General features: G+C 53.8%; 4 protein-coding genes across 7 annotated transcripts; 2 read left to right on the top strand and 2 right to left on the bottom strand.

Moving 5' to 3' along the window:
* Positions 1 to 865: 865 nt before the first annotated feature.
* Positions 866 to 6,591, bottom strand: LOC104018398 (hepatic lectin-like). Of its 3 annotated transcripts, XM_009471525.2 has the most exons (6): positions 4,602 to 6,591; positions 3,562 to 3,669; positions 3,086 to 3,160; positions 2,539 to 2,690; positions 2,031 to 2,143; positions 866 to 1,755 (listed from the first exon to the last, which is right to left on the bottom strand). In XM_009471525.2, exons 1-6 carry the CDS (start codon positions 4,642 to 4,644, stop codon positions 1,620 to 1,622), a joined length of 627 nt encoding a protein of 208 aa, XP_009469800.1. In that variant the 5' UTR covers positions 4,645 to 6,591; the 3' UTR covers positions 866 to 1,619. The 3 variants fall into 3 exon arrangements, with proteins under 3 accessions (XP_009469800.1, XP_087634337.1, XP_087634338.1); XM_087778211.1 differs by having other exon boundaries at positions 1,613 to 2,690; XM_087778212.1 differs by lacking the exon at positions 3,086 to 3,160 and having other exon boundaries at positions 1,613 to 2,690.
* A 134-nt stretch (positions 6,592 to 6,725) lies between these two features.
* On the bottom strand, positions 6,726 to 10,089 carry FBXL12 (F-box and leucine rich repeat protein 12). Its single transcript, XM_087778204.1, has 3 exons — positions 9,950 to 10,089; positions 9,799 to 9,871; positions 6,726 to 8,412 (listed from the first exon to the last, which is right to left on the bottom strand). The coding sequence occupies exons 1-3, from the start codon at positions 10,060 to 10,062 to the stop codon at positions 7,639 to 7,641; spliced, it is 960 nt and encodes a 319-aa protein (XP_087634330.1). The 5' UTR covers positions 10,063 to 10,089; the 3' UTR covers positions 6,726 to 7,638.
* Positions 10,060 to 11,070, top strand: UBL5 (ubiquitin like 5). Its single transcript, XM_087778218.1, has 5 exons — positions 10,060 to 10,155; positions 10,300 to 10,360; positions 10,465 to 10,548; positions 10,709 to 10,746; positions 10,839 to 11,070. The coding sequence occupies exons 2-5, from the start codon at positions 10,305 to 10,307 to the stop codon at positions 10,880 to 10,882; spliced, it is 222 nt and encodes a 73-aa protein (XP_087634344.1). The 5' UTR covers positions 10,060 to 10,155; positions 10,300 to 10,304; the 3' UTR covers positions 10,883 to 11,070.
* Positions 11,071 to 11,339: 269 nt separating this feature from the next.
* On the top strand, positions 11,340 to 24,719 carry PIN1 (peptidylprolyl cis/trans isomerase, NIMA-interacting 1). Of its 2 annotated transcripts, none has more exons than XM_009471524.2 (4): positions 11,340 to 11,489; positions 13,163 to 13,363; positions 20,035 to 20,145; positions 23,407 to 24,719. In XM_009471524.2, exons 1-4 carry the CDS (start codon positions 11,432 to 11,434, stop codon positions 23,514 to 23,516), a joined length of 480 nt encoding a protein of 159 aa, XP_009469799.1. In that variant the 5' UTR covers positions 11,340 to 11,431; the 3' UTR covers positions 23,517 to 24,719. The 2 variants fall into 2 exon arrangements, with proteins under 2 accessions (XP_009469799.1, XP_087634339.1); XM_087778213.1 differs by having other exon boundaries at positions 11,456 to 11,595.
* The last annotated feature ends 1,343 nt before the right edge of the window (positions 24,720 to 26,062 follow it).

Here is a 26,062-nt window from a genome sequence, read left to right as displayed (position 1 = left end):
TGCAGTGCATGCACACCTTGCAGTGCACACCCTCACCCTGCAGTGTGCACACGCGTGGGCACACCCGCACCTTGCAGTGCACACACCTTGCAGTGCACACACCTTGCAGTGCACACCCTCACCCTGCAGTGTGCACACGCGTGGGCACACCCGCACCTTGCAGTGCACGCACACCTTGCAGTGCACACCCGCACCTTGCAGTGTGCACATGCGTGGGCACACCCGCACCTTGCAGTGCACGCACACCTTGCAGTGCACACCCTCACCCTGCAGTGTGCACACGCGTGGGCACACCCGCACCTTGCAGTGCACCCATGCGCCTTGCAGTGTGCACACACACCTTGCCGTGCACACACACCCCTTACTGTGCACGCACACACCTTGCAGTGCACGCACGCACGTGGGCACAGCCGCTCCCTGCAGTGCACGCACACCCGCACCCCTCGCAGTGTGCACACCCACCCGTACGCACACCCGCTCCCTGCAGCGCACACACGCTCACACGCATCACGCTCACACCTTGCAGGGTGCGTGCCCACCCCGCAGCACCCACACCCCCCCCTTGCAGCAACCCCCCACACCTCGTAGCGCGCACCCCCGCGTGCGCACCCCCGCACGCATCACACGCACACCTCGCAGTGCGCACACGCGCACGCCCGCGCCCGCTGACCCCGTGCACGAACAGGGTGCCGCCAGCGGCTCGTAGCACGGGGGCGAGCGCGGTGAGCCGACTCCTGCCCAAAACCAGTTTGGGAGCCGGCGGTTTCCCAGTCAGGCCCCAAATGAGCTTTTTTTTTGCGGAAGGATGGAACACGGCGGAGGGAGCCCGGGGCCTGCGGGGTGCCGGAGCCCCCGCCGCTGGCCGAGGACCCCGCCGGTGACCGGTGACGTGATGCAGAGCTGCCCCGTGATTGAATTTCGTGTTATAACAAAAAACCGGGCGATTTTGTGGAATCCAAATTGGAACAGCAGCAACAAAAAGGAAAAGTTACGAACAACGACGGGTTTTTTCCCTCGGTCGGGAGCCCAAAGCTCATTTCCACCTCTGAAACCCTGTTTACTGCTGTCCCGCGGCTGCTGGCAGGGACTCGAGCGGGGGGAGCGGGTACAGGCAGCCCCGGCTGCACCTTACGGATGCCGACCTCTCCTTCCCCAAACCCCTTTAGGAGCGGGAAGGTTCACGGCGGAGGCACCAGATCCTCTCAGACGTGGCTGGGCTCCGCTATGGCCCCTCCGAGCCTCCCCTCCCTGGTGCCGCCGTGGGAGATGCCCCCGTCCCACCCCCGGGATGCTGCGTTATCCCATATTCCCACCCATTTGTCCCCAGCCTGCTCCCGGCGTTGCTGCTGACCCGCACGACATCCACCTTCACCCCTTCACCCGCACGCCTAGAAACAGAGAAGCTTCGTTAACCGGAGCAATAATCGTCCTTTATTAGGCTGAGCTCCCCACTGAGAACCCGGATTCCTGCGTCTATTGCTTAGGACCATCAAAATCCATCCCCGCTCTTCCTCGGGACGGCGCGGCGGAGAGGAAGAGCAGGGAGCGGGCGCTCAGATAGTATAAATTAAGAAGAAAAAGGAACATTTGTGGTGCCGGAGCACGGCGCCTGGCTTTGCTCAGTTGGGCAGAGGCTTTTCGCAGACGAAGTAGCACTCGTAGGTGCAGTAGACATCGTTCCACTTCCCGGAGGTCCAGACGTGAGCACAATCTTCGTTGTTGCCGCTGTTGTTGGGCTCTCCCTCCTTCCAAAATCTGGGCAGAGAAGGATCAAACTGAGAGAGGGCAGCGGGGGCAGGCAGCCGAGCGGAGCGGCTTTCCCTGGGGCTGCGACTAACTAAACCTCTCTGGGTTTAGGTGGTTTTAGATGCTCATTCTCGCCTTTGCGGCTGTTGGACCCCGTGTGCGTGCCCGTCCCAGGGCAGGGTGCAGAAACCCGCTCTGCCGGCTGAAACGGGCGCGCGGGCAGGGAAGCTGCCAGCTGCTTTTGGGGCGAGGGGCAGAAAAACGCGGGGCAGGCCGGCACTCACGTGAATGTGGTTTTATAGTCGGTCCCGTCGATCCATTCCCATTCCCCTTCCGAGTTCTCGTCTGTGAGCCCGATCCAGAAACGCTCATTCCTTGTCCTGAACATGACAAAATTCTGCAGCGGGGAGAGGGATCAGGAGGGAAAAGCACCAGGAAAGGGCTCCTCGAGCCGGCAGCTCCGCGTTGGCGCCGTGGAGGAGCCGGAGAGGTACAATTCTGCTCTTGGCTATTTATTTACAAGGTGGAGGAGCAGGATAGGTGCCGGTGCTGTGTCTCAGCATCCCGCACGCATACGGAGAAGCCCTGGATGCAGGCAGAGCAGGTTCTGCCTGCTCTCTGCTGGCTGATGCAAAGGATAACAAGCACCAGCTCTCCGCTGCCCGGCGAGGCTGGGGTGCGCAGGATGGCAGCAGGGAGCCGGGGAGGTAGCGGGGGGCTCTGCAGAAGGCCGGGGCCGCGGGCAGGATTCGGGCAAGCCTGGGCTTTCCTGCCTGGAGCTGGGGTCTTTACCTGCTTGGCGTAGCTGTTAATGATGGCCAACTGCGAGTGCATCTCTTCGCACTGAGCCTTCGCCTTGTACCAGCTCATTCTGGTTAGGGAGAAGTAGTAACATTTGCCGTCAAAGTATTCCCATTCCCTGGATCCGGGTCCGCAGGGAAACACTGGCGAAAGAAGGATGAGGGGGAAGTCAGGGGGACTGTGGGCAGTCGAGCTGGTCCTCGCTGGGCTCGTCCCAGCCAGAGGGTTTTCCCAGCAGCGCTCCAGTGCCAAACTGGTACGGACACAATGGCACAGCCCCGAAGCTTGCTGTATATTGGATTGCCACGAAGGCGGCAACCGGCACCCGAAAAAGCCTCTTCCACAAGGAAAATTTGGGGTATTTTTTCTAAAATATAAAAGCGTTTGGTGCTGGCAGAGCAGGAAACCCAGGAGGGGCCGGACGCCCTGCACCGCCTTAGCGAAGCGCTCCAGAGCGGGGGAACGCTTTGGGGACAATTTAGGGGAACTTCAGAGGGGAAGAAAAAACTTGTGGGTTTGGGCAGCAGCCGGGACTTACAGAGAAAATCCCTGCCGGAAAAGTTCTGTTTCCACTCCGGGTGCACCTCGTTGAGCTTAGAAGAAATGGCTGAAACTATGAGAGAGAGAGAGAAGGAGAGACGCTGGGTCAGCGGTTGTGTTGCACCCGTGCGCCGAGGGTTGCCCGCGAGGAGCTCACCCCGGCAAGGCTAACGCCGTCTTTCGTTCCGGCTTGTTTAATCTGCTGGGGACGCGCTTTTCCGGCAGCCTATGGGGCAAAGAAATCCCAGGAAACTTCAAATACCGGCTTATAGCTTGCATTAGCCGGTATTTTATATATAGACGGTGGCGTGGACGTCGGCGGTCACTACATGGGACAGCCTGGGAGCTCCTCTGGTCGCCCCGTCCTGTGGAATTAGGACCTATAAAGTCCTCCAGAGCACGAGCCTGCGCTCAGCCCTCACGTATCTCTTGGTCCTACCTGCCTCATTAATTAGTTCAAAGATGTTGCGGTACCTCTGGAGAAGGACACGGCGAACAGGGTGATGATCAGCAAGAAGGAGAGGGCCAGGAGCAAGTATACCGTGAAAAAGGATCTCAGCTTCTGCTGGAAGAAGTTTTTGTCTTTAAAAGAAAAAAAAAAAAAAAGAGAGATGTGAAAATATTCCCCTCGGATCACTGTGATTTTTTTCACGGCTCCTCTGGTTCCATTTATAGAAGGGTTAATAAATAACCCGGAATAGTTAACTATTTGCTACAGAAGCCAAAATTTTGATGATAATTCCTGCTCAGACCAAGCTGGGGGGCCGAAAGCCCCCCAAAACTGATGGCTGTCAGACGGCGCGTGGTGGTAGCGCTTGCTGAAGGGCAGGCGATCTCGGGTACCGCATAAGCAAAATAAGAAATGTTAAGTTTACACCGTGTATTTGGGGCTGTGACGTGTTTTTAAACCCTCCTGGCTGTCCCGTGACCCTTTTCAAAAGGGAAATGGTTCCCCAGGTGACAGTCCGCGGTCTGGAGGGCTCTTTGCTCTCCCTGGCTGGCATCGGGTGCCTTCTCGGCGGGGCCAAACCTTGGAAATGCCCGTGGGTCCCAAGGTCCAACCTTGGGAGCTTTGCGAGGGTGCTGGGCCACCCGGATTGGGGAGCTCGACTTGGGAAGGCTCCGGGAAAAGCCTAATTTTACTCGGGTCCAGGGCACTTCCAAGGCTGAACCCTCTCAGGTGCTGCTGGTTGGGCAGCACCAGCTTCACCACACCAAGAGACCTTCATCGCAGGGAGAGCCCACAGCTGCGGCCATGTCCCGTTCCCTCAACCCCAGGGCCAAGCTCAACAGGGTGGGGTTCCCCATCCCAATCAATCAACCAACCCCGTTAGAGCTCATTAGCCAAGTTGCTTAAGCAGAGGAGAAAGGAGAGCACCGACCTTCCTCCCCCTCAGGAACCAAGCGCGTCGGTGGAGGAAGACCGTGCTACAAGATACAGTCTCGTTACCCTCTTTGCTCCTGCCCATCTCCTCGAGGTGGTGGGTTGAAGGGCTGGCGCGGCTGAAGTTTACCTTCAAAAACGTGCAGGTCGTCGTGAAGATGTTCCTCGTCCATCCCGGTAAGCTCTGGCGGGGAGCGGGATGCAGCTTAGGACCAAGTAAGCAGAAGCTTTTTCCCCAGGGTCGCTGGAATAGAGAACGTGCAATGCCCCTAGGGATGTTCAGTCCAAAGGTTATAATTTAACCAGCGATTTTTCAGGCTGCGTCCTATTGGTTTGTCCTCACAAAATCGCAGCTTGGATTGTGTCCACTTCCAATAATTCGGCTGTCGGGAGGTTTTTCCTCCAGCCAAGTTGGGTGCCCCTTTTTGTTTGTAACTCTTCCCCATCCCTTTGGATTAAAAAAGGGGAAATTCTCAAGTTTCCGAAGGTCTTTCCTCCACGTGCGGAAACGAGCGGGTCTGGAAAATAGGAAACGGTCTTTGGTCTGGAAAGCAAAGCCAAAGGCACAAGCAAGCTCCCCAAGAAAATAAAACGGAGCCGGGCCTGATAAAGCACCTGTATGAACCATGTAAATCCGCGCGCGATGGAGGCGCGGGAGCAGCTTGCTGACGGAGGGTCGCTCCCCGCGGTGAGCGATCACCCAGAAAGTTTAGGGCCTTTCTCCGTTTTCTCTTCACTTTGGTGGTTGTCGCCTTTCGCTCCGCTCGGCCCCGATGGGACACCGAGAGCCGCTTCGCGCCCTGGCTTTGCTGAGGGTTTGGCTGGCTCTCTAACTCTTTTATTCTGTATTTTTAAAAAAAAAAGTTGGGCTTTGATGCCGTGATGTGCGTATAGCCGGCTGTAAGGTGGGGCTGGGGGAAGAAGCGTTCAAGTTAAAGGCTGGCAAAAGATGAAATGGAGATAAACCGAGTAGAACCCCCCCGAATTTGGAAATTGGAAGCAGTAAGGGTCTAGGACAGCCCTCCAAAGGCTTCAGTAGGTGGGCGAGGAGGGTGAGCTGCGCAGAAACAGAACCAACGATGCCAGAAGACCCTTTCAGTCCTTTATTCCTATAATTTGCCCCTGGTCATCCCATATTTGCAGCTCCCCTCCTGCCGAAAGCCCACTTTGTGCCACAGAAACTTGTAATTGCTGCTCCGTGGTATTATGCGCTCCGCGGAGATGGTGGAAAACTGGCAAGTTGGGACTGGCGGATATTAAATTCCGTTGTTCGGAGCGCCGTGCCGTCAGGCTCGCAACCGTCGCACTGCAAACACTGAGGGACCGTTTAGGTTCTTGCCGCATCGAGCTGCGCCTCGACTGACTGACGGATTTTTTTTTTTTACTGTTTTTAATTTCCCCTTTTGCTGTTTTACCTTCGCTCTCCGAGCCCAGAGAGCGCTGGGACAGATAGCGCTTGAAGTTTTAATAACGCTAATTACTCCAGCGTAAATCTGGGCCCGTGATAAAGGCGGCGCGGCGGTTATTAAGCCAGCAGCCTTGGGATGCTTTCCAAAGCAGAGCCGGGGCGTTTTACCGTTGTTTATTTGCCCCAAAGCTGCACTGAGATTGTGGAGAGGAACGGAAAGGAGGCCAGGGCACAAAGACCGGCCGTTAACGAGATGCAGAGCAAGGAGGATTTCATCACACGGGGGGTCACTGCCATCCAGGTCTGCCCCAAACCCAAGGGTTTATTGCGTAAGCTGAACGGAGGGGGGAAACAGCTCGCGCTCGAGGCCGAGCCCCGAAAAGCTCGGCTGAGACGTTGATCCTTCCGCTGTGCTTCCGAGGAGGACGCTCTTGTCTCTCCCAGCTCCCGCGGAGGGGGGGGAAAAAAAAGAGCTTAATGTTCTGCGGGGAACGTCAGCTCACGGCTCAGTCGGGATCAGGGAGAACGCGAACAACGTAGCTCTCGGGGAGTTAAGAGGATCCAGGAGTTGGGCGCTCGTTTGAGCTCTCTGTAATTCCACGTGTTTCCCCGCCGTTGAGGGAAAAGCTCTGCCGGGACTGACGGGGTGACTGAATCGGGACAGAAATCGATGGGTCCCCCTGAGGGGCTCCTGTGCCAAGCTCCGGATCGCCGCGGCCTGGCTCCGGGTCCCCGCCTGTACCTTCATCTCTTAGCTGTTAGCACCCGAGGACGCTGCTCGGTGTCAAAAGCTGCCCGACTTCTTTATTTTAACAAAGACATTAGTTCAGTTAAAACACTGCAGCATGACAAAACATAAACCCGTTTTTATTTAATAAATACAACATTTGATTTAAAAACATCCTTGGCCGACTCAACGACCCAAGAACAGCAATGTCGCGGCGCTCGGTTATCTGGTTTGACGTTGCGGGGAGCAGAACGCGGACGATAAAAAGCGACGAGGAAAGGTGGCTGCTGCCGCTGCACGGCCCAGCAAAACCCAGAGGTAACGGCAGCCCCCGGCGACGCCCGACAGCCCGCTTGCCGCGCAAAAATGGCGTTCGGGAAGCCCCGCGACCAAAACCTTCCCAAAAAGTAACTTGAAGAACTGAATTTGAAGGTAAGTAGAAGCAAGATGACATCTCGGACTGAAAACGCTCGCTGTCTGGGCAGATGGCCTGAGCTCTTGCTAAAAACCAGCAGCTCTGGCACGTCTCGCTGAGGTATTTCTTCCCCGGCAGAGTCTGGAGCGCGCGCGCGCGTGCAGGGCGGTTGAGCAATCGGAGTTAGGTATTAACTGGAAGCCTGGGGTTTGGGCTGCCAGACCTTTTTTGTTTCAGTGGCAAGAGGGTGCCTCGCTTTGCGCCTTGAATTCTGCGCTCGTTAAGCCGCCGCCTGATGCTTAGCGGCGGGGGAAGAGGAGCAGGCAGAGGTTAAGCTGGTAACCTCAGCCCGTCTTTGGTCAGCTCGCCAGCGGGGTTCCCGCAGGCTGGGTGCTCCCCGGCTTCCCCGTTCCCCTGAGCCGGGGAAAAGGGGGGATCCTCCCAAAAGCAAGTTCCCGACAAACCACTTTACACGACACGCTTGCTGCTTTAGCCCTGACAAAACTTCTGTCCCAAAAATACGTACAGCAGCCCCCAGGAAAAGGGACTTTACCCAAAAAGGAGCACTTGAGGCACAGTAAAACAATGACAAAAGCCCCGCTGCTTCAGGCTGCCTGTCAAGGAGCACGTGAAAAACTACAGTGGGGCAAACTCGCCTGAATTTTATCGATTACTTCGTCTCCAAAGCGAGCCCCGCCTAATTTGAGATCCCTCAGCCGGGGCAGCGCTTGGCACAAAGCAATAACGGCAGCGGGGGAAATCTTATTGCAGAAGTCAAGGCACAGCGACTCCAGGCGCTGCAGGGTCGCTAAAGAAGCCAGACCCGCGTTCGTCAGGGAGTAAGCGCCGCTGATCTCCAGGAACCGGAGATGTTTCATGTGGCGCCCGACAAAGTCCACGGCGGAGTCGCCGATGACGCAGCGGCGCAGCACCAGGCGCTCCAGCTCCTCCAGGTGCGGAGCCGCTCTCTGAATCCCCGTATCGGTTACGCGGTAGGTGCCGGAAAGGCTCAGCGTCTTCAGGCGGCTCTGGGAGGTGACGTTCAGCAGATGGTGATCGGAAAAGGCAGGGACGTCGTGGACAATGAGGTGCTGCAGCTGGGGCAGGGCCCTCGCGGCAGAGCCGCAGAACCAGGCGGCGGGGATTTCGCAGTGACTCAGCTCCAGCGCCGTGAGGGAAGGGGGGATGCTCTCGTAGGGGACGGGGCGGAGGTCTGTCTCTGCCAGGCAGAGCCGGTGGAGCTGGGGACACCGCTTCCCCAGGGCGGCCAGCAGCGCGGGGGAGAGGAGCCGCTGCTTCCCGCCGGAGAAGAGCGTGCCCCGCACCCGCAGCGTCCGCAGGCTGTCGCGGAGCCGCCGCCGCACCAGGTGCCACAGGGTCCGGCAGGTGATCTGGGGGTGAGACAGAACACGGCCCGTTCCCAGGGGGTGGGCAGGGGGGGTACCCTGCCCACAGTGGGGTGATGCCCCCATCTCCGCCCCTGCCTGCAGTGAGGTGACCTCCCCCCACTCCCCACCGGGGTGATTTCTCCCCTCCCATCTCAGCCCCCTGCCCGCAGTGGGGTGACTTCTCCCCCTCATCCTGTCCCCTGCCCACAGTGGGGTGATTTCCCCCCCCCCCCATCCCAGCCTGCAGTGGGGTAATCCCCCCCTCAGCCCCCTGCCCACAGCGGGGTGATTCTTCCACCCCCTGCTCACTGTGGGGTGACCCCCACCATCCTTCAGCCCCCCTGCCTGCAGTGGGGTGATCCCCCCTCCTCAGCCCCCTACCCATGCCCCCCCCCCCATCCATTCCCCACAGTGATTTCCCCCACACTTCAGCTCCCTGCCCACAGTGGGGTGATCCCCCTGCCTCCATCCCCTCCCCTGCCCGCAGTGGGGTGACCCCCCCCACCCCGCAGCCCCCTGCCCGCAGTGGGGTGACTCCCCCCATCTCAGTCCTCTGTCCGCAGTGGGGTGATTTTCCCCCCCCCCCATCCCATCCCCTGCCTGCAGTGGGGTGACCCCCCCCCCCAGCCCTCCCCTGCCCACAGTGGGGTGATTCCCCCACCTCCACCCCATCCCCTGCCTGCAGTGGGGTGACCCCCCCCCCATCCCATCCCCTGCCCGCAGTGGGGTGGACCCCCCCCCATCTCAGTCCCCTGCCCGCAGTGGGGTGATTCCCTCCCCCCATCCCATCCCCTGCCCACAGTGGGGTGACGCCCCCACCTCCATCCCATTCCCTGCCCGCAGTGGGGTGATTCCCCCCCATCCCATCCCCTGCCCGCAGTGGGGTGATCCCCCCATCTCCAGTCCCCTGCCCACAGTGGGGTGATTCCCCCCCCCCATCCCATTCCCTGCCCACAGTGGGGTGATTCCCCCCATCCCATCTCCTGCCCGCAGTGGGGTGACTCCCCCCCATCCCATCCCCTGCCCGCAGTGGGGTGATCCCCCCATCTCAGTCCCCTGCCCACAGTGGGGTGATTCCCCCCCCCATCCCATTCCCTGCCCACAGTGGGGTGATTCCCCCCCCCATCCCATCTCCTGCCCGCAGTGGGGTGACTCCCCCCACCTCCATCCCATTCCCTGCCCGCAGTGGGGTGATTCCCCCCATCCCATCCCCTGCCCGCAGTGGGGTGATCCCCCCATCTCAGTCCCCTGCCCACAGTGGGGTGATTCCCCCCCCATCCCATTCCCTGCCCACAGTGGGGTGATTTCCCCCCCCCCCCCCCGCCAGCCCCTGCCCGCAATGCAGCGATTCCCTCCCCCGCCGCGGGAAGGCGGCGGGGCCGCCGGTACCCGGTGCGGGCTCAGATCCACGTATCTCCAGACCGTGCGGTCCAGCGCCAACCGCTGCCACCGCCGGCAGACCCTGCGGGGAGGCGGGAGGCGATCAGGGCCGAGGCGGGAGGCGGCCGGCACCGGGCGGGGCGGGGCGGGGGGGTCCCACCTGGCCGCCCGCAACCGGTCCCGCAGCGGCAGCAGCGCCAGGACCCGCATTAACACCGAATCGGGCAACACCGGTAACTCCGCTCCCGCCGCCTCCGCCATCTTGACCCGCATGAAGGCGGCCGTAGCGCGTCACTTCCGCTTCCGCCCCCAGCTCCCGGTAGCTTCCGGTTGGGACGCGGTAGCGGCGGAGTGACGCAGAGCTCGGTGGGTACCGGGGGGCTCCGGTGGGCTCAAAACCTCCTTTTTTTAACCCAATTCCTCACCGATAACCCCTCTCCGGTGCCTCTTTCCCCCCCCCCCCCCTCCCGGTGCCTCTTCCCGTCTGCGCGTCCCCCTCCGTTACATCAGCAACCATGATCGAAGTCGTCTGCAACGATCGTTTGGGCAAGAAAGTGCGGGTGAAATGCAAGTATCCCCGGGAACCGGGATTGGGGCGGGGGGGGGGGGGGGGAGGGATTTTCCCGGTTTTTCCCCCCGTTTTTTCCCCCCGGTTTTCCTTAACGGCCCCGCCAGCACGGAGGACTCCATCCGTGACCTGAAGAAGTTGATCGCGGCTCAAACCGGGACCCGTTGGGATAAAATCGTGCTTAAGAAGTGGTGAGTGGGGCCGGGGGGTGGAAGCAGCCGCTGCCCCGGGATGGGGGGGGGGGGGGGGGTCCGGCGGCCCCACCGGGGCCGCCGGACCCCCCCCCCCCCCCATCCCGGGGCGATAAAAACGTTACCGGCCGCCTGATAACCGTGTTTTCCGTCCCCGCAGGTACACCATCTTCAAGGATCACGTCACGCTGGGCGACTGTATCCTTCTCCGGGCGGGTGTTTTACGGTGTTACCGGGAGTGGGGGGTACCCATCTTCCCCTCCACCCTTCTCCTTAACTCCATCCTCCAGATGAAATCCATGATGGGATGAACCTGGAGCTCTACTACCAGTAGAGGCTGCCGTCCTCTCCCGGTTCCGCCCCCCGCCCCCCCCTCCGGTGCTCGTTTCTCCGTGGGATTCCCCCCCCCCCCCCCCGCCGCCTCTTCCCGCCTCCCGTATGGCCGAGCTGGAGCCATGTTGAGGCTTTCAACCTTCTGTAGCTGCCCTGGAGTGATTAAGTGGTTTATAATAAACGTCTCTCTCGAGTCTCTGCTTGCTGTGTGGGTCTGGGGGGAGCGGGGAGCGGGAACGGGGCACCGGGAGCGGCTGAAGCGGCCGGGGAGCGCCGTGCTCCGCGCTCCTACGTCTTTTTGTCCACTCGCGGCCACCGTCCGCTCCCGCGTCACGTGCCCAGGGCCGCTTCCTGCCTCAATGCGGCCTCCCGCCCGCAACCAATCAGCGCTAGACGGGCGGGCGTTTCCACCAATAGCAGTGCAGAGAGGTGGGGACTGCCTTCCCTTTCAGCCAATAGGAGCAGGGAGGGGGCGGGGTGATCCCGCCCCTCCCCGCGCCAATGGGGCCGGGCCGGGCGCGGGCGGTGCGGGAGGTGCAGCCGAGGGAAGATGGCGGAGGAGGAGAAGCTGCCCGCGGGCTGGGAGAAGCGGATGAGCCGCAGCTCCGGTACGGGCGGCGGCGATGGGAGCGGAGGGGCTGGGAGCTGCCCGCTCCCGGGACGGCGGACCGGGCCTCTCGGGGCGTTGGGGGCCCGGCCTGGGCCTCGGCGGAGGTGCGGCCCGGTGGGCCCGGCCTGGGCCTCGGCGGGGTCTGAGGGGTTGTGAGCGGGGCCTGGGGGCGGCGGGGTGTGGAGAGCCGGGCTTGGGGTGGGGGCTGCGGGGTGCCCGGCTCCGGGGGTGCCGTGCCCGAGGGGCGGCGGTGGCCTTGGCGGAGGGGGCGAAGCGGCTCCTTGGACCGTCGTCTGCGGATGTACGGGGTCGGGGGGGGGGTTTGCTCCGCCTGGGGTGACTGGTGGAGGGAAGCGGGGCCGGGCGGCAGAGCCGAGAGGAGCCTCTTTGGAAAAGGTCGGGTTAGAGCGCGGCGGGACGCTGTGCCCTCGGTGGGGCTGCGGTGGCTCGGGGAGGGACGTCGCTGGTCAGGGACGGTGCTTTCAGCAGGCTTCTGTCCTTGGCGGTGAGAGCTTTCCACGCTTAGCGGCTCAAAAGCGGGTCCTAGGAGGTCGCGTTCATCGCCTCGGCTGCTCTGCTCGTTTGTTTGAGGTGGGGACGATGAGTTGAGGGAGAAGAGGGGTCTGTGTGAACCCTTTTTTGGCGGAATTACCATGGCTGAAGGCTGCTGGAGGGAGGGAGCTCCGTGGCCGTTTGGAGTTAGCAGGTCTAGGCTGTTGGTTGGGATTGCAACCGGGAATTTGGGCCCTTTGCTGCTAGGTCGTAGCTTCCCGCCGCACAGCTCTGCTGTTGCAATCCCTCACCTTGGTTTGCTTGGCTTTTTTCTCGAGTCTGGTCTGCTTCGAGCTTCAGTGGAGAGCTTTGGGATGAATGGTTCGCTAGAAGAAAGCAGAAATCGTCTCGATCGATGCTGTGAGTTATCGCAGGTAAACGCACGCGTGGCTTTGAGCGCTGGAAGGCCTTTGAGCGGCAGAATTACCTGGCTTTAACGCTGAATGTGTCGAGAGGTGACCTCACAGGAGCTTCGCTTTCTGCTACCTGGGGAAACTATGGCCGTCTTGTGCAGGAAGGTCTTATTTTCTAGTAGAAAAAAGGTGATTTTTCAGAAAGAAAAGTCTGTGCAACGCAAAGATGTGATCTTTGCTGACGGTAACTCACCGCGTTTGCTGGGGGACGTGCTTAACAGAGAGGCTTTACGCTGTTTCACCCTTGTAAAGAGGGCTAGAGTGAAAGGCAATCTTATCCCCAGGCCAGAAACCCGCCACCGTCTGCCTTCTCGGCAGCGGCAGGGTGTTGCCTGGGGGTGTTTGTGGTTTCTGACTGTGTCAGTGGGTATTTCCGTCGCTGATGTGCGCCAGGGTGGTGAATTGGAAAGGCAGCTGGAGCCAGCTTCTGCGCGGGGCTGTTGCTTTGACTGAAGGCGCTTCCCGACGGAAACGCTTGCGTAAGGAAATTATGCGGAGTTGTAAAGTCTCGTTTCCTACCTCGTGCGTTTGAGCTGATCGCGTGGATGCGGCCGAGCGCTCGCGGAAATCTAGTCTTCTGTGCCTTTGGGGTCAAGCAGCGGATTCCTGGGGTCAGAAACTGATTCCTGGGGTCAAAAAGCTGATTCTCGGGGTCTGCCGGGAGCTTTTTTTTTTTTTAACCCCAGCCCCTTCTCTCTGTCCGCAGGCCGTGTTTACTACTTCAACCACATCACAAATGCCAGCCAGTGGGAACGGCCCAGCGGCAGCGGGAAGAACGGCCAAGGGGAGCCTAGCAAAGTGCGATGTTCGCATCTCTTGGTGAAACACAACCAGTCCAGAAGACCCTCGTCGTGGAGGCAGGAAAAGATCACGCGGACCAAAGATGAGGCACTGGAGCTTATAAATGGCAAGTAAATGCAGGAGAGAGAGAGAGAATATGATGCTGTTGAAGGGGAAAAGTCATTTTAAGGCTAGAATTGGACCCCGAGATGAGTGGTTCAGTGTGTTGTGAACTTGCTAAAGCAAAGTTTGTTTTTTTTCTTAAGCCAAGTGGTTTGAACGTGGACTTTTGTGTGGCCCAGCCACTTGGAGAAACAATTTTGCTGTATGATTAAATGACGTAAAGATAGGTCCCAGCCCATGTGTCTTCCCCTTTGTGTTTTTTTTTTGTAATGTTATTTCAGAGGTTTGTTTGTATTTTCTTTGTAAATGTGTATTTTTATATTAAAAATAAAATTATTTAAAGCTAAAACACATGTTCTTTAAACATTTCTTTTTATTTAATGTCACTTGACTCCTTGCCCTAGTAGCAACTTAGAGTAAGTTCTAATTAACCTCTGCTTGAAATCAAGTTGCTTGTAGGAGGCAGCCAACCTTGGACGAGGCTGTACGGGTGACCTGATCGGCTCGGGCTTTTCCCAAAGCGTTCTGGCTTGCGATCTGGTCTAGGAGCGAGGCCGCTGCGTGCCTTCCGCCATAGGTGGTGTTCATCTTTGCAGCCTAGGTTTTTTTTTTTTTTTTTTTCCTTGCAACTCTGGCAATAGAATTGAAGCGATGTCGCGTTTCTTCACCGTTGAGGTTTTGATCTTAGGGAAGCAAGTTCAAAGTGCAGCTGTTACTGCTGGCTTTTACCGCTTAGGATAAGGAATTTGGGGGCTTGGGGTGGGGTTTAAGTCGGTCCCGCTGATTAATCGATGAAACTGAGACGCGCTCTTTAGCGGGCAGCTTTGTCTTTTCTGGCAGCGAGGTTGCAAGGCGAGCTGACGCGCTGCGAGCGCACAGATGTGTACCGCAGTGCTGGGGCTGTCTTATCTTTTACGGCTTCGGCAGTGAGGGAGGGAAGATAGGGAGGGTGTTTTGGCTATTGCCTTGGTCCTAACCAACAATAAATTTAAGGACATTCTTGTTTGAAAGCCCTGGGAGGGGAAATTTCTTTGCTAAATAATTTGAGGCAGCGACCAGCAGGTGGTATCTGCTCACCGCTTTTTGGAAGGGGAGGCTAAATTAACTGGCACAGATGGGAATTTTCGTAGGGAATTGTCTCCTTTGGGTTAGGGTGGCTGTGAAAGTGTGGCCGGAGGTGACGAAGCGGGATGCAGGCCTAGTGTGGAGACCTGTGCCAAGCGAGTTGAGGCTGTTGCAAAGATAAATAGATTGAAATATTTCAGCCAAGCTGCAAATTCTCTTTCTTTCTCTTCTCTTTCATTTTTTTTCTTTTAAAGAACTGTTGTAGACCCATCTCCTGGAGCGTTGTTCCTCAAAAGGTCAGCGCAAAGCTTTCCACAGATCGGAGGTTAAATGATGCACGATGCTGGCGTGTTTTAAGCGGGCATTGGTGAACTTGGATCTTTGTACGAGGGAATCGTTTCTATTTTTAGAAGGGAAAGTTGTCGTCTTATCTCTAGAGAGGTATTTCAGGAGCTTGTGACCAGGTGGGCTTTCTGATACGTTGATGTTCTGTAAAGTGGTTATCTTTAGAAGCCTGAATAACGTTATTTGGACTCAACGCTTGTCATCATTCTTTCTTCGCGTGCTTTTCTTTGAGGTGCCGCGGTTCTTTGCTACCTGGTAAGGCGACGGAAAGAAACGGCTTAAACTTTCCTTAGCTCGAAAGAATGAGATTAAGCTTGACGGCTTCAGAGCCTTCTCGCTATCAGGTAACTCTCGCGTTTCGTAATCTCTCTGTGGTGTCTGAAGAGAAGAGAGTCGTGATTAAAACTTACTTCATGTAAATGCTCTGCTTGTCGTCTTGGTAAAGGGAATTAAGTCCTATAATGGGAATGCCGTTGTCAAAAAGAAAAAAAAAAAAAACCAAACCTAACCGCCTTTCTGTCCACATTTGTCCCGATAAACACTATTCCTGGGAAGGTCATAGGGAACATCAGCTTATGATTAATTGTTTTATGGTGGCTTCTTGAAAATTACTGTAAGTTAGGTTTCTAGAACAGCTGAAACTTATTGGGAGGATGCAGGGCTCAGCTCCGCTACGGCTCCTGACAGTCGGGCATCGGTGAACTCCTCTGAACAGCTGTACTGTCCCTGGTGACTGTAATTATAGCGTGGAATCGTCTGAGTAGGTCTCTGGGGAGGAATTTGTTTGAGCAGGCACAGTACCACACGTTTTCGTGTTTTGTTTGGAGATCGGTTATGTCTGAGATCTCCCTCCGAATCTGGCTCTGGCGTTAATGCTTTCTGCAATAAAAATCTGAGAAAGAAATTTGATTAGGGAGCTCTTTGTCCCCACGGGAGAGGGGACAATACTAAAGATAAATGTTTTCGGTAGGTGAACTTGACTGATGTCAAGTATTCCATGTGATGGCTTTTCTCCGATAATAAGGGAGGAGAGTCGAGAGAGCTGGAGGGGTGCGTCGTCCGTGAAGAATTTTTAATCCGTTAAGAAAGTTGCAGCGGAGAATTAAATGTAGGTTAGCTCTCCTCCCGTTGTGTTTCAGCAGGAGTTGGCTCACCAGGTGCTTTTCTGACAGGTGATAACATCGCAGGGAACGTGGGACTAAAAGACATTGCAGATTGGAGCCTGACCCCCATATTAAAGGTAGCGAAACCTCTTGGTCCCCTCTGCCAGCTTTATCAAGCGCCGTTTAAGAGGCAGTTAGGGGTCTGGCTGAATTTGCCCTGAAGGTTATTCCAGACCATCTCTGATCTGTAGAAACCCATTTTCCAGCTAAATACTGCTTATGATCCATTTCTATCTGGCGTTTCTTGCGTTAGTGTTGTTTTAATTACTTAATTAAATTTAATTTCTTCCTGATGTTGACCTCTCAGCGGATTTAGGGAGCCCTGCTCTCTACCAGCCTGTTTTTGCGGGCTGAGCCAACCAGGCTTTTAGTTTCTGGTAATGTAGGTCATCCCTTCTGCTGTTTCCACTCTTAGCCCTCCTTTGCACTTCAGTTTCGATTAATCTTTCTTGAGCGTGGGTTCGTCGTGGTATGCAATAGTCCAGATTAGCTCATAGCAGTGCCTTCTACTGTGGCATTTACTACTGCCCTTCCCTCTGCTGAGGATACCAGGACTTCAGTGCTGTGTTTTCTTGCTTTCAAAGTCATACTGCCTGCTTCGGAGCTATTTGTAACTCCGCACTCGCGTCCTCCTCTTTCTGATCGAGCTCTCTGCGTGCAGCAGATTGTTGTCGTTGCGTTTGTAAATACGTGTGTTGAGTTCGCTTGGTGTCGTTGGATCTTGCTTGGTCGTTCAGATCACGGTTAATATTCCGATCCTCCTTTCTGCTGACAGTGCTTCCCCACCCTCCAGCTCGTTATCCGCGTGTTTCGTTAGCTTAACCCCCTTTCTTGTTGCGGAATCCGCTAGGATTCATCCCAAAGTTCAGTCCCCGACAGCTTCCCTTCCCCAATACTCCCCATTTCAGCGCAATCCATCGCCATTCTTCATCTTGCTCTTTTTGCACTCATCTCCCATTATTCCACGCTTAGGCCTAGAGATTTTTTAGGGGTGGTTTATTAACACCTGGACAGTACCCGGTCTGCATAATTTGTTCTCAAGGGCTGAGATCGTCTGGGGAAAAGGTTCATTACTCCCACTTCGCAGAGCCAAAGTTTGGACACGCGGTGCAGGTGTCTTGTTCTGGTAGAGGTGAGACCAACTACCCCAGCCTTAGGCTTTCTCCAGGAAAGCCCTCCTCTAGTTGACAGGCGGCTTTTGCTCTCGGGCTGGTCACTCGCGTAAAATTAGGAGGTTTTAATAACAAAATTCTGTTTCAATATGTAGTTGGTTTTCTCCACAACCTTGGGAAATCCTCTTTACCCCTCAGAACCTGCTGATGTGACCAGGGCGGGCAGTATTGGGGTATAAATGTAAGCACTCTGATCCTTAATTTGTTTGCTTTATGACTTTAACATCAGTATATGTCTCAAAGCTGTGATTCCCGATACTTCTGGGTGGGATGTGTGACGGGTGCGTGCTGGGGACTGATGGCCGTGTGCAATTAGATACGTATTTACGGTGGTGCAAATAGGTATTTTTAGGATAAACTCTGTTTTGTCAGCAAGTAGGCTGTTTATGCTCAAGCAGCTTAGTTTAATAGGATGAGCCAGCATCAGTTTCTTTCCTAAACATACGAATGCTGTGAACTGTCTTCCGCCCTGATAAATAATCCTTTTTCTCTTCTTAATGCAGGATAAATAGCTGTTGTCTTAAGTTTTGTGGAGTTTGTCTTTCGTGTTAGGCTTTCTCCACCTGTACGTGTGCACTCTAAGCAGCAGGTAGGATAAATGTGTGTAATCTCACTTAGGTGACGATACCGGTGCTGGTGCTTTCTGGTAAAGCAGGTTATGCGCTTTAGGAATGAAGATAACTTTCTGTGGCTTTTGAATTATATTCAGGACACCTGTTTAAAAAAAAAAAATAAATTCTAGAACAAGAGATGATCAATCTCCTATTCCCATTTTTTTGGTAGCTCTTCCTCCTGGCCTGTCCAGCTGGAAAAGCAAACCTAGCTGTCCTGAACTCCTTGCTGAATTCCACAGATGGAGGTTAGTGGCAGCCGATTTAAAAGAGACGACTGAATTGGGGAGGAAAAATGGGCCGTAGGCTAGAAGACTAATCTGAAGATTTAAAATCCCTTCCTTTTGGTCTTGCAAGCATTAAATTGCGGTAAAGGAGTTTAAATTAAAAATGGATAGCCTGCTTTTTCAGTTGCTGCTGGATACCTCAACTCCTAAGAGGCAACCTCCGTTCTCTCACTAAGGAATATCTTCTTAACAGCCCTCGCAGATATTTCCTCAGGTGTGTACAAGTATATAGCATTAAAATGAGCTGGAAAATACTTATTTCTTCCTCCTTTTGCATCAGAAACCGCCCGCTTTCTTTTGCGAGAGCATCCCTCCAAATAATAAAGCCTAGCTCTTGAATTATGGGCATGACCCTTTTTCAGGTAGGGATCTTCCACTGCTTGCGGCTGGAATAAACGATGCCCAGCCCAATGTTTTTTTTGGTTTTTGGGGTTTATGTAGCCAAGTGCAGACTCTCTATACGTGCAGGCTACAGGGCTTTACATGGGAGTGACCTGAAATAGAAAGTGTGGTTATCGAAACCAGGAGACTCAATCGCTTCGAGGGGGCAGGACGACATTTCTTTTCTCTTAATTTCTCTGGTAAAGAAAATCAGCTGCTTCTCAGTGTTTCTTTTTGAAGGTGGAAAAGACTGCTTAGGTCTAAAATGGAAGACAGTCAGGCTTTGCCGATTCTTTCCAAAGCTGACGGGAGGTTTCTGGAAAGAGGGATTTAAAAATGAAACACATCGAAATATAAATAAGTTGAGCTGGATTTCACCTGGTACAGAGCGTTGCTTTGGGTTGGCAGCTGGAGCACTGGGTTGGGGCTGTTCCTCTGCGCTTCAGGGCACGTGTGGATGGATTCGGATTGGATCCATCGATTCGGATTCATCGATTGGACTCGATGACCTTAAGGGTCTTTTCCAACCTTAACGATTCTAGGATTCCTCTGGGAGATGCTCCCTTGCTTAAAATACACGGATGAATGATTTTTTTGCAATGTCATTTAGTCTTAATTTATCACTTGTGGTCCGAAGCGCAGGAGGCAAGCCCCTCCGGCAGGAGCGGGCTGCTTCGGGAAGGTGGAGGGTTAACTGGCAGCCAGACCTACAGCAGCTAGAGCTGCTCCTGGCAGGCTTTAAGTCCAGCTTACACGGCTGTCCTCCTGCAGAAACATTTCTTGCAACTGGTACTAAATTGCGTTTTGGAAGGGGGTGGCTGCAAGTCGGACCAGTGATGGCCTGGGATTTCGATTAGCGGTTACGCTCTTTTTAATGAAGGAGCTGAAGCTGGTTGAGTTGGATGAAATTCCGCAGGATTTCCTCGTCGTCTCGAGAATCCGTGCAAATCTGCCTCACGCGGCGTTAAGGGATGTGTCAGTGGCACTTGTGCTTTGCTGAGCAAAGCAGAGAGCAGTCACTATCTGTAATTAGTGGCTCTCCAATCACGTTATCAAGCTGTTGACTGGAAAATATGATTTATCTCCTAGGTTTTCTTGTTATGAGCTAGCAGGGGGGTTTTCCGCTGGTCCGGAAAGATTCAGAACGGTGAGGCAGAGCTCTCGGTTAAGACCACGAATATTTCTTAACTGACCTTTTAAAAGGCTGCCTTGACAAATAATTCACTCCTCGGGGATTCTTCGTGCTCGTTTTTCTACCGAGGTGAGCCCTTCTGAGATCAAAAGCTCATCTATTTTGAAGCCCAATAATAAATTCCCACGCTTCAGGGGTAGTAGTAGGCGGCATCGCCTTTTTTTTATTTAATAGAAGCTTAAATAGAAACGGGCCACGGTGCAAAGGTGGAAACGTGCTTGGAAAAAAGAAGCAAAAACCCGAGACAAGTGCTTTTGGGGTGTTGTGAAAGTTTAGTTCTCGCTCTGTCTTCATTCCGGAGGTTTGAAAACCTCGCTTCGTGTGCACGGTGTGTGCGCGTGGCTGTTTGCGCCCTTCTTGCCATGGGATGTAATGCTTAAGGTAGGGGTTTGGGGTGGGTTGTTTTTTCCTTTCTCCGTTTTTTCCTTCTCCTGACGGAATTATTCCCTGTATTTACAGGCTACATCCAGAAGATAAAATCGGGAGAAGAGGATTTTGAATCTCTCGCTTCCCAGTTTAGCGACTGCAGCTCGGCAAAAGCAGGAGGCGATCTGGGTGCGTTTGGAAGAGGTAAGTCGAGCTCAGCCTGGCAGCGTGAACGCCGGATCGAGATTACAGGGTTGATGCTGATCTTCTTGGCAGGGGGTGGGCTTTAATAACGCACCCCGCTGCTGGGGGAATGAACGTGAAAATGGATTTATATGCTAGGCGGCCTGCTGTGCAGGAAATGTAGTTTGATGCCTAGAAGTTAAACCAATTAGGAATGCAACCATAATATTATTCTAGGCAGAGAGGCGATGTTGTGCAAATGCCCTTCGTGAAATTGGCTTTTCCCTCTGGAAAAGGATTTTCCAGCTACACTGAATGGAAATCCAGTTGCACAGGGTAATGAGCCATGAATAAGGAAGAAGCAGATAAGTCTTGCTAACGGCGTGCCAGATAAATGATTTGGCATTGTAATCTTCAATAAGAAAGCTGTTAACAAATTGTGGAAATAAGACCGAAATAATGGTGCTGGTGAGAGATTTTGTTACAGGATTATTGATCGGTGCAGTGAGGGAACAACAACACAGAGCTTGTGGATGCTTCCTCATTAACGAGATTTGCTGGTGTGGGTGGGAAAGTGTAACGTTGAAGCCTCTTTTGCTTTGTCTTACAAATGCTTTTTGCAGTAATTTCCACTAGGAGGAAAATATAAAGCAGTGATGCCATGAGTACAGCTACAATATTCAAAGAACAACCCAAAATCTCTTTATAGCGAGAGTGTCCTTGCATATTTTATTTGAAGAGGATGAAGAAGGGTTCCTGCCAGGGAGAGAGAATGCTATATTTATTGTTATAATCTGTGCCCCAAAGTCATAGGGACTCGCAGCGATCCCTGAAGAGGCTCTGTAGTAAGAGCTGCCCACGTCTGAAACGGTGAGCAGCAGTCCGGCCTGTCATTTTAGTGGAAGTCTTGTTCCTAAGCTCCCGCTCAGGCTTTTCTGAAGCATTCAGAAGCTCGTCTCAGGCTCGTACCCTGCAGCAAGTATACAGATCTGGCAGATTTTTCCAGCTGCCTCGTCGTGCCAGGCTGTTACCCCACGTAGGATGTCCCGGGAATATTTAAAACACTAGTGGGCTCGCTGCTGCTGCAGATGTAACGGCGGAAAGGGCTCCAGAGCCGCTCTCCTAGCCCCTGCTAGCTGAAGCCCACCCAGCTTTGGCAGGTGAAACTCTATTCAGGAATGTAGTTTGGTTGGTTTTTCTTTTTTTCCTCCCACCAAAATACTGTTTTTAATCACCGCTCCTTTTTAGGGTGCGGCGTTGCTGCAGTTCAGCAACAGTTCCTTCCTCAAATAGATCCTTTCGGGCAGGGCTAAACAGCGATATTTTATTGTACGTAATGAAACATTAATCCTAGGCTGCGGTGTCCGCTATTTTGGGTTCAGCGGAAGCTCAGCTCGCTGCGCTCTTTGGAAATGTACGGAAAGAGATTTTTTTTTTTTTTCTGGCTGCACCAAAAAGTAAAGAAATGTTGCAAAAGCCAGCTTCCACTAGATGGCATTGGAGCCATGCCTGGTGGCCAAAGCCCTGAGCTGTCGCTCCATCACCCTCTCTGCCTCTTTTTGTCCCTTTTTTTTCCGGGCTGAAAATGTAATTTGTTAGAACTTGGAGCACTGGTTACTTCGGAGGTGAAGTTATTAAAACATTTCAATTTGTCTTCCTGAAACCCTTCAAATAAGTCATGTTTCTGCTCGAGGAAGACAACTGTGGTGTAGCAGGGAGGCTGTTACCTCATCTGAAGTCAAGATTTCGGGTCCTAGTGGAAAATAACCAAAAAATTCAGGTGACGAGGCAGGTCTGCCTGACAATGAATGACACGGGCTTTGTAACTGGAGCTCGTGAGCCAGGCAAGCTGCTCGCCTCTCCTAGCAATTAATCTAAATGCTGAAATGAGAGAAGCGAGACTCTGGAAAGCCATATGCATCAGGTCACTTCAGTAATAAAACACTTTTTTTTTGGAAGGGGAAAATGCCAAGCTGAAGGTGTTACTAATCCTGAAAGGGAGGAATTGAGCATCCTTTTGTGGCATCTAGCTGCCTTGCTAGGGAAAGGGGTACGGATGGATGGAGGTCCCGAAATAAAACATAAATTCCGGAGATGCTGCTGGGCTAGACGCGATGCATCGGGGACGTGCGGTCTTTGAAGGGGTCGGGAAGGTTTAGTTTGCAAAGGGATTAGCGTACGGCTGCAATGTCTGCTGATGATCCAGCTCTCAGGCTGCCTAGAAGCTTTCTGCAGCCCCCTCCTAACGTGCGGCGGAGTCCAAAGCGACAGCACCGCCGGAGGCAAGGGTCGTAAACTTACAGGAGATCTACGTTGGGGTTTTTGGCAAGGCGCTGGGCTGTACGTCTCCTCGGGGGTCTCGAGGCAAGCTTCGCGAGCATGGTCAGTGCTGGGAGCAGAGAGTAAGGGTTCCCTCTGTGCCCGGGGGCCTGTCGCCTCCTGGCCTTCCCTCGCAGGCATCTTGTCCTTCTGCTGAAGCTTTTGCTGAGAGTCTCCCGGTGAGACTTTGACCTGTTGGTAACAGTAAAACCTCATTATTTCGGCTGGGGTGGGCAAGTTTCTCTGCTCTAACTTCTGTCACAGGAAATCAGGCAAAAATACCGTCTCCCTTGAGCCCCCCTGTAGCAGGCTGGTCTCTCTCCTCTTGGCTTGAATTATTCTGGCTGAGCACTTGTGCTGCTTTTTCCTTCTGCCCCGCCGCAGAGCTGCGGTAGTTCTGCTCGTGAGTCCCCGTGCGGGGTCCTTCCTCTGAGCACCTCTGGCTTTCCTGAGCCTGGATCACTAAACCTCCTGAAACTCAGCGACGTGGAGACCGGAGCCTTAAGAGCAGTTCTTATCTAGGTCATGACATTATCCACGCGTACCTTGTAAATTATTTAGCGCAGCTTGTAACGCACACCGCGTCCATTCCCCCTGTGTACCTGGAGGGCACGCGAGGCTGGAAGACGAACGTCCCCTTGTGCCAGTGAGTCTGCAGAACAGATTTCCTCTGCCTTTTGGGTCCGCAGCTCTCCGAGTGTCTTTCCTTACTGCAGTGATGCCCGTAGGATCTGAACAAACCCCCCTGTTTAAAAAAGACAAAGTCTGTGTACATGCATGTGTGAATGAGTTGTTTTGAATCATCTTCTGGGACTAGATGAAAACAAACACCCCCCTGCAAGTTATTAATTGGTGACTTTGTTGTTTGCCTGGAAGCTGTCTTCATTTGAGGCTTGCTTGCTCAGAAAGCTCTTCCATTCGTTGCCGAGCTTAATTGAACTTTCTGGTGTCTGCTCTCTGCAGGTCAGATGCAGAAACCTTTTGAAGATGCCTCATTTGCGCTGAGGGCTGGTGAGATGAGCGGACCAGTTTTCACAGAATCAGGGATCCACATCATCCTACGCACAGAGTGAAGTGCCTTGGTGACATGTAGAAAGGAAAGGGCGAGGGGAAGGAAGGAAAAAAAAAAAACAAAACAAAACAAAAAAACCCAAACCAAAACCTACTCCAACCCTGCACTCTCCCAGATGAACTTCATATCCAGTTTAAAAACAAAAACATAAATAAAAGCTCATTTCATATCTCAATATCTTCTGTGGCACCTGACACAATGTTTTTCACCTGCAGAGATGCATGGTTAGCCAAGGGTGAGAACGCAATCAAAATAAGACAGTAGCATCCTTCATAAGCAGAGAGAATGTTAAAACCACCATTTCTGGCATGCCACAGCTGCTTGAGTTATATTGACATGTCTCCTAAGCCGAGGAATTGTCAATGCTAAAGGTCACACTCCAGTGCTTCCCACATCCACCCTGTTAGAGGCGCCGAGTATTTATTGCAGCGCAGCACTGACGATGGCCAAGCTGACTTGAGAACTCTGGTGCTATGACGGAATGAACTCCCCAACCCTCTGCATGTTTGTTTAGACACGTTTTAATCCGAATGAACGGTATTTGCTCGGCAGTCCAGTCCGTTGGTTTGTAGAACTGATTTACTAAAGCCATCCATAAATTGACCGTGAGATATCAAACGATGAGCCAGCTTAGCGTGGGGCACCCGTCCCTCGGTGTCCGTCCGTAGCTTCCCTAAACGCAGCTGTCTCAGCGAGGATCGCCCCTCTGTCCCGTCACGCGGTGGCACCGGGGGCTCTCTCTGCTCCTGCCATTGCTTTGACTCTCAAACTTGAAGATGCCTTTTGGTTCCGAATGCAAACGAGAGAGGCTAACGGCCAGTAGTTGCCACTGCAGGAAGATCGGTAGCCAGCCCGAGCTGCGTAGCGGTACGTAGGATGCTGTGTGCTTCCCATTCCAGCCTGAAGTCACTCCATTACGTAGACGTGACAGTGCCATTCTGTAGGGCAGGCTGTGTTGTGGATTTTCAGTTTTAGCTAGAAGGCTGTTTTTTTTTTTTTTTCCCTCGAGCTCCTCTGGATCCACTTGTGGTTTAAACACTGTAAGTCATTGTTTTCCAGTTACACCGCATTGCTTCTGTTTAGCGAAATAAAAACGGGAAGAAAAAAAAAAAAAAAAATCCCAGCTTTGGTCCAGTGCAAACCAGCTGTATAGTTCCAGTTCTCTTAAGCAGAAAATAAAGCCCTCTCCAATTAAACATTTCAAGAGCTCTGGTATTGATTATTTCTCCTCCTTCGCCTATAGAGGTCTTGTTGCTTCTATTCGAACAAACAAAAACCTCTGCAATGTATGCTGAGTTGGCTCTCACGGGGGGTTTGGGGTTTTTTTTTGTTGTTTGTTTGTTTTTTAATAATCCTAAAATGGAAATGTGCCTTGCATGGTCTTAAGAAAAACTTCTCCAAATTTGTCTTAAGCTAATATTCTTTATTCTCTGTTGTCACTGGCTTCTCCTGCTTTGTGTGGAGTTGATGTCTTCTTTCCTAAGAGCTGTATAAATCCTGGTATGAGGTGTTACTCCAGGCAAGGTAAAACCAGACCTTCGAGTGCCATTTAATAACTACTTTCTACCTCTCCTCAGTTCCGCAAATCTAGCTGTTCCGCTTGTGGTATGAAATCAGCCATTACGGAGAGTGGCTCCTCGGTGCGTTGGGTTGGGTTATTTTTTTTTTCTAAAAAGGCAACATCTCCTCCGTACTCTCTGCAATTACGGTGATCGCCAAAACATCTGAATATTGCTTGCGGTTCTGCTTTTTGCTGGTTGTGCTGGGGAGGTGGAAGGCTCCCGCGCATCGGGTAGAAGTTGGTTTCCATAGCTACCCATCGATTTAAAAAAGAAAAAGAAAAAGATCCAGCTCAGGGCGACAAGCAGGTGAGGACTTCAAAAAGAAAAATTGCCTCAAATAGCTGTGTGGTATCACGAAAGCGGGATCAAAGGTAAATAAAGGCAAGCAGAGATGCCACCTCTGCCTGGAAACGTGGCAAGACAGCAAAAGCAGCGGCAGCTAAGCGTCTCCGTGGCTGCAGCGGTTTTGCTTTCCAGCCGCCGCTCCTGCTGCGGCGGGGTGATCCCGGTACCGCGTCCCGATCTTCCTCAGAAGGTGGGAAGCAGGGTGGGGATCGCCTCGGCGCAAGCTAAAAGGTTGACGAGATGGCGGTGAGAGAGAGAAGGTGGAGAATTTTGGGGTGGGGTTTCAGATGCTACCAGGGGTTTTCTGTTCTTGTCCTAGGCGGCGGGTTTGTAAGGGGGGAGGACCTCGCAGCAGCAAGCTGCGGGGCTGCGTGAGAAGGCGCTGGCTTCTAAAAAGTGCTCGTTGGCGGCTGGGGATGTTGTTTAGCATATTTACTACCGCTGAAAGTGCCCTAAAGCATAAGGCTTCTGGGGCGCAGCTGTACATTGGGGTCCAAGCGGCCGCCCAGGGAATAATAAATGCCCTTGGGACGCCCCGCCGGTGTTGCTCAAGGTGGAAACCGCGTAGGAAGTGGGTTTAATGGCTCTCAGTTCTCCGCGTAGTTGTGAATTGGCCGTATCCAGCCCTGCACTGTGCCGA

This window comes from Nipponia nippon, unplaced genomic scaffold (genome assembly GCF_047370975.1).
Source record: "Nipponia nippon isolate SJK-2023a ecotype South Korea unplaced genomic scaffold, ASM4737097v1 scaffold_42, whole genome shotgun sequence".
Lineage (NCBI taxonomy): Eukaryota > Metazoa > Chordata > Aves > Pelecaniformes > Threskiornithidae > Nipponia > Nipponia nippon.
The sequence above is the reverse complement of the archived record's forward strand: the minus strand, read 5'-3'. Positions and strand labels throughout refer to the sequence as shown.

What these genes read in the sequence shown, in the direction of transcription:
- PIN1 (XM_087778213.1), top strand. Translation starts at nt 11,505, where the DNA reads ATGGGAGCGGAGGGGCTGGGAGCTGCCCGCTCCCGGGACGGCGGACCG. An exon ending in GGCACTGGAGCTTATAAATG is followed by an intron (nt 13,364 to 20,034) that starts GCAAGTAAATGC and finishes CTGTATTTACAG; the next exon opens with GCTACATCCAGAAGATAAAA. An exon ending in TCTGGGTGCGTTTGGAAGAG is followed by an intron (nt 20,146 to 23,406) that starts GTAAGTCGAGCT and finishes TGCTCTCTGCAG; the next exon opens with GTCAGATGCAGAAACCTTTT.
- FBXL12 (XM_087778204.1), bottom strand. Translation starts at nt 10,062, where the DNA reads ATGCGGGTCAAGATGGCGGAGGCGGCGGGAGCGGAGTTACCGGTGTTG. An exon ending in GACCGGTTGCGGGCGGCCAG is followed by an intron (nt 9,872 to 9,949) that starts GTGGGACCCCCC and finishes GCCTCCCCGCAG; the next exon opens with GGTCTGCCGGCGGTGGCAGC. An exon ending in TGGATCTGAGCCCGCACCGG is followed by an intron (nt 8,413 to 9,798) that starts GTACCGGCGGCC and finishes TCTCACCCCCAG; the next exon opens with ATCACCTGCCGGACCCTGTG.
- LOC104018398 (XM_087778211.1), bottom strand. Translation starts at nt 4,644, where the DNA reads ATGGACGAGGAACATCTTCACGACGACCTGCACGTTTTTGAAG. An exon ending in CGACCTGCACGTTTTTGAAG is followed by an intron (nt 3,670 to 4,601) that starts GTAAACTTCAGC and finishes TTTCTTTTAAAG; the next exon opens with ACAAAAACTTCTTCCAGCAG. An exon ending in CGCCGTGTCCTTCTCCAGAG is followed by an intron (nt 3,161 to 3,561) that starts GTACCGCAACAT and finishes TCTCTCTCATAG; the next exon opens with TTTCAGCCATTTCTTCTAAG.
- UBL5 (XM_087778218.1), top strand. Translation starts at nt 10,305, where the DNA reads ATGATCGAAGTCGTCTGCAACGATCGTTTGGGCAAGAAAGTGCGGGTG. An exon ending in AAAGTGCGGGTGAAATGCAA is followed by an intron (nt 10,361 to 10,464) that starts GTATCCCCGGGA and finishes CGGCCCCGCCAG; the next exon opens with CACGGAGGACTCCATCCGTG. An exon ending in TCACGTCACGCTGGGCGACT is followed by an intron (nt 10,747 to 10,838) that starts GTATCCTTCTCC and finishes TCCATCCTCCAG; the next exon opens with ATGAAATCCATGATGGGATG.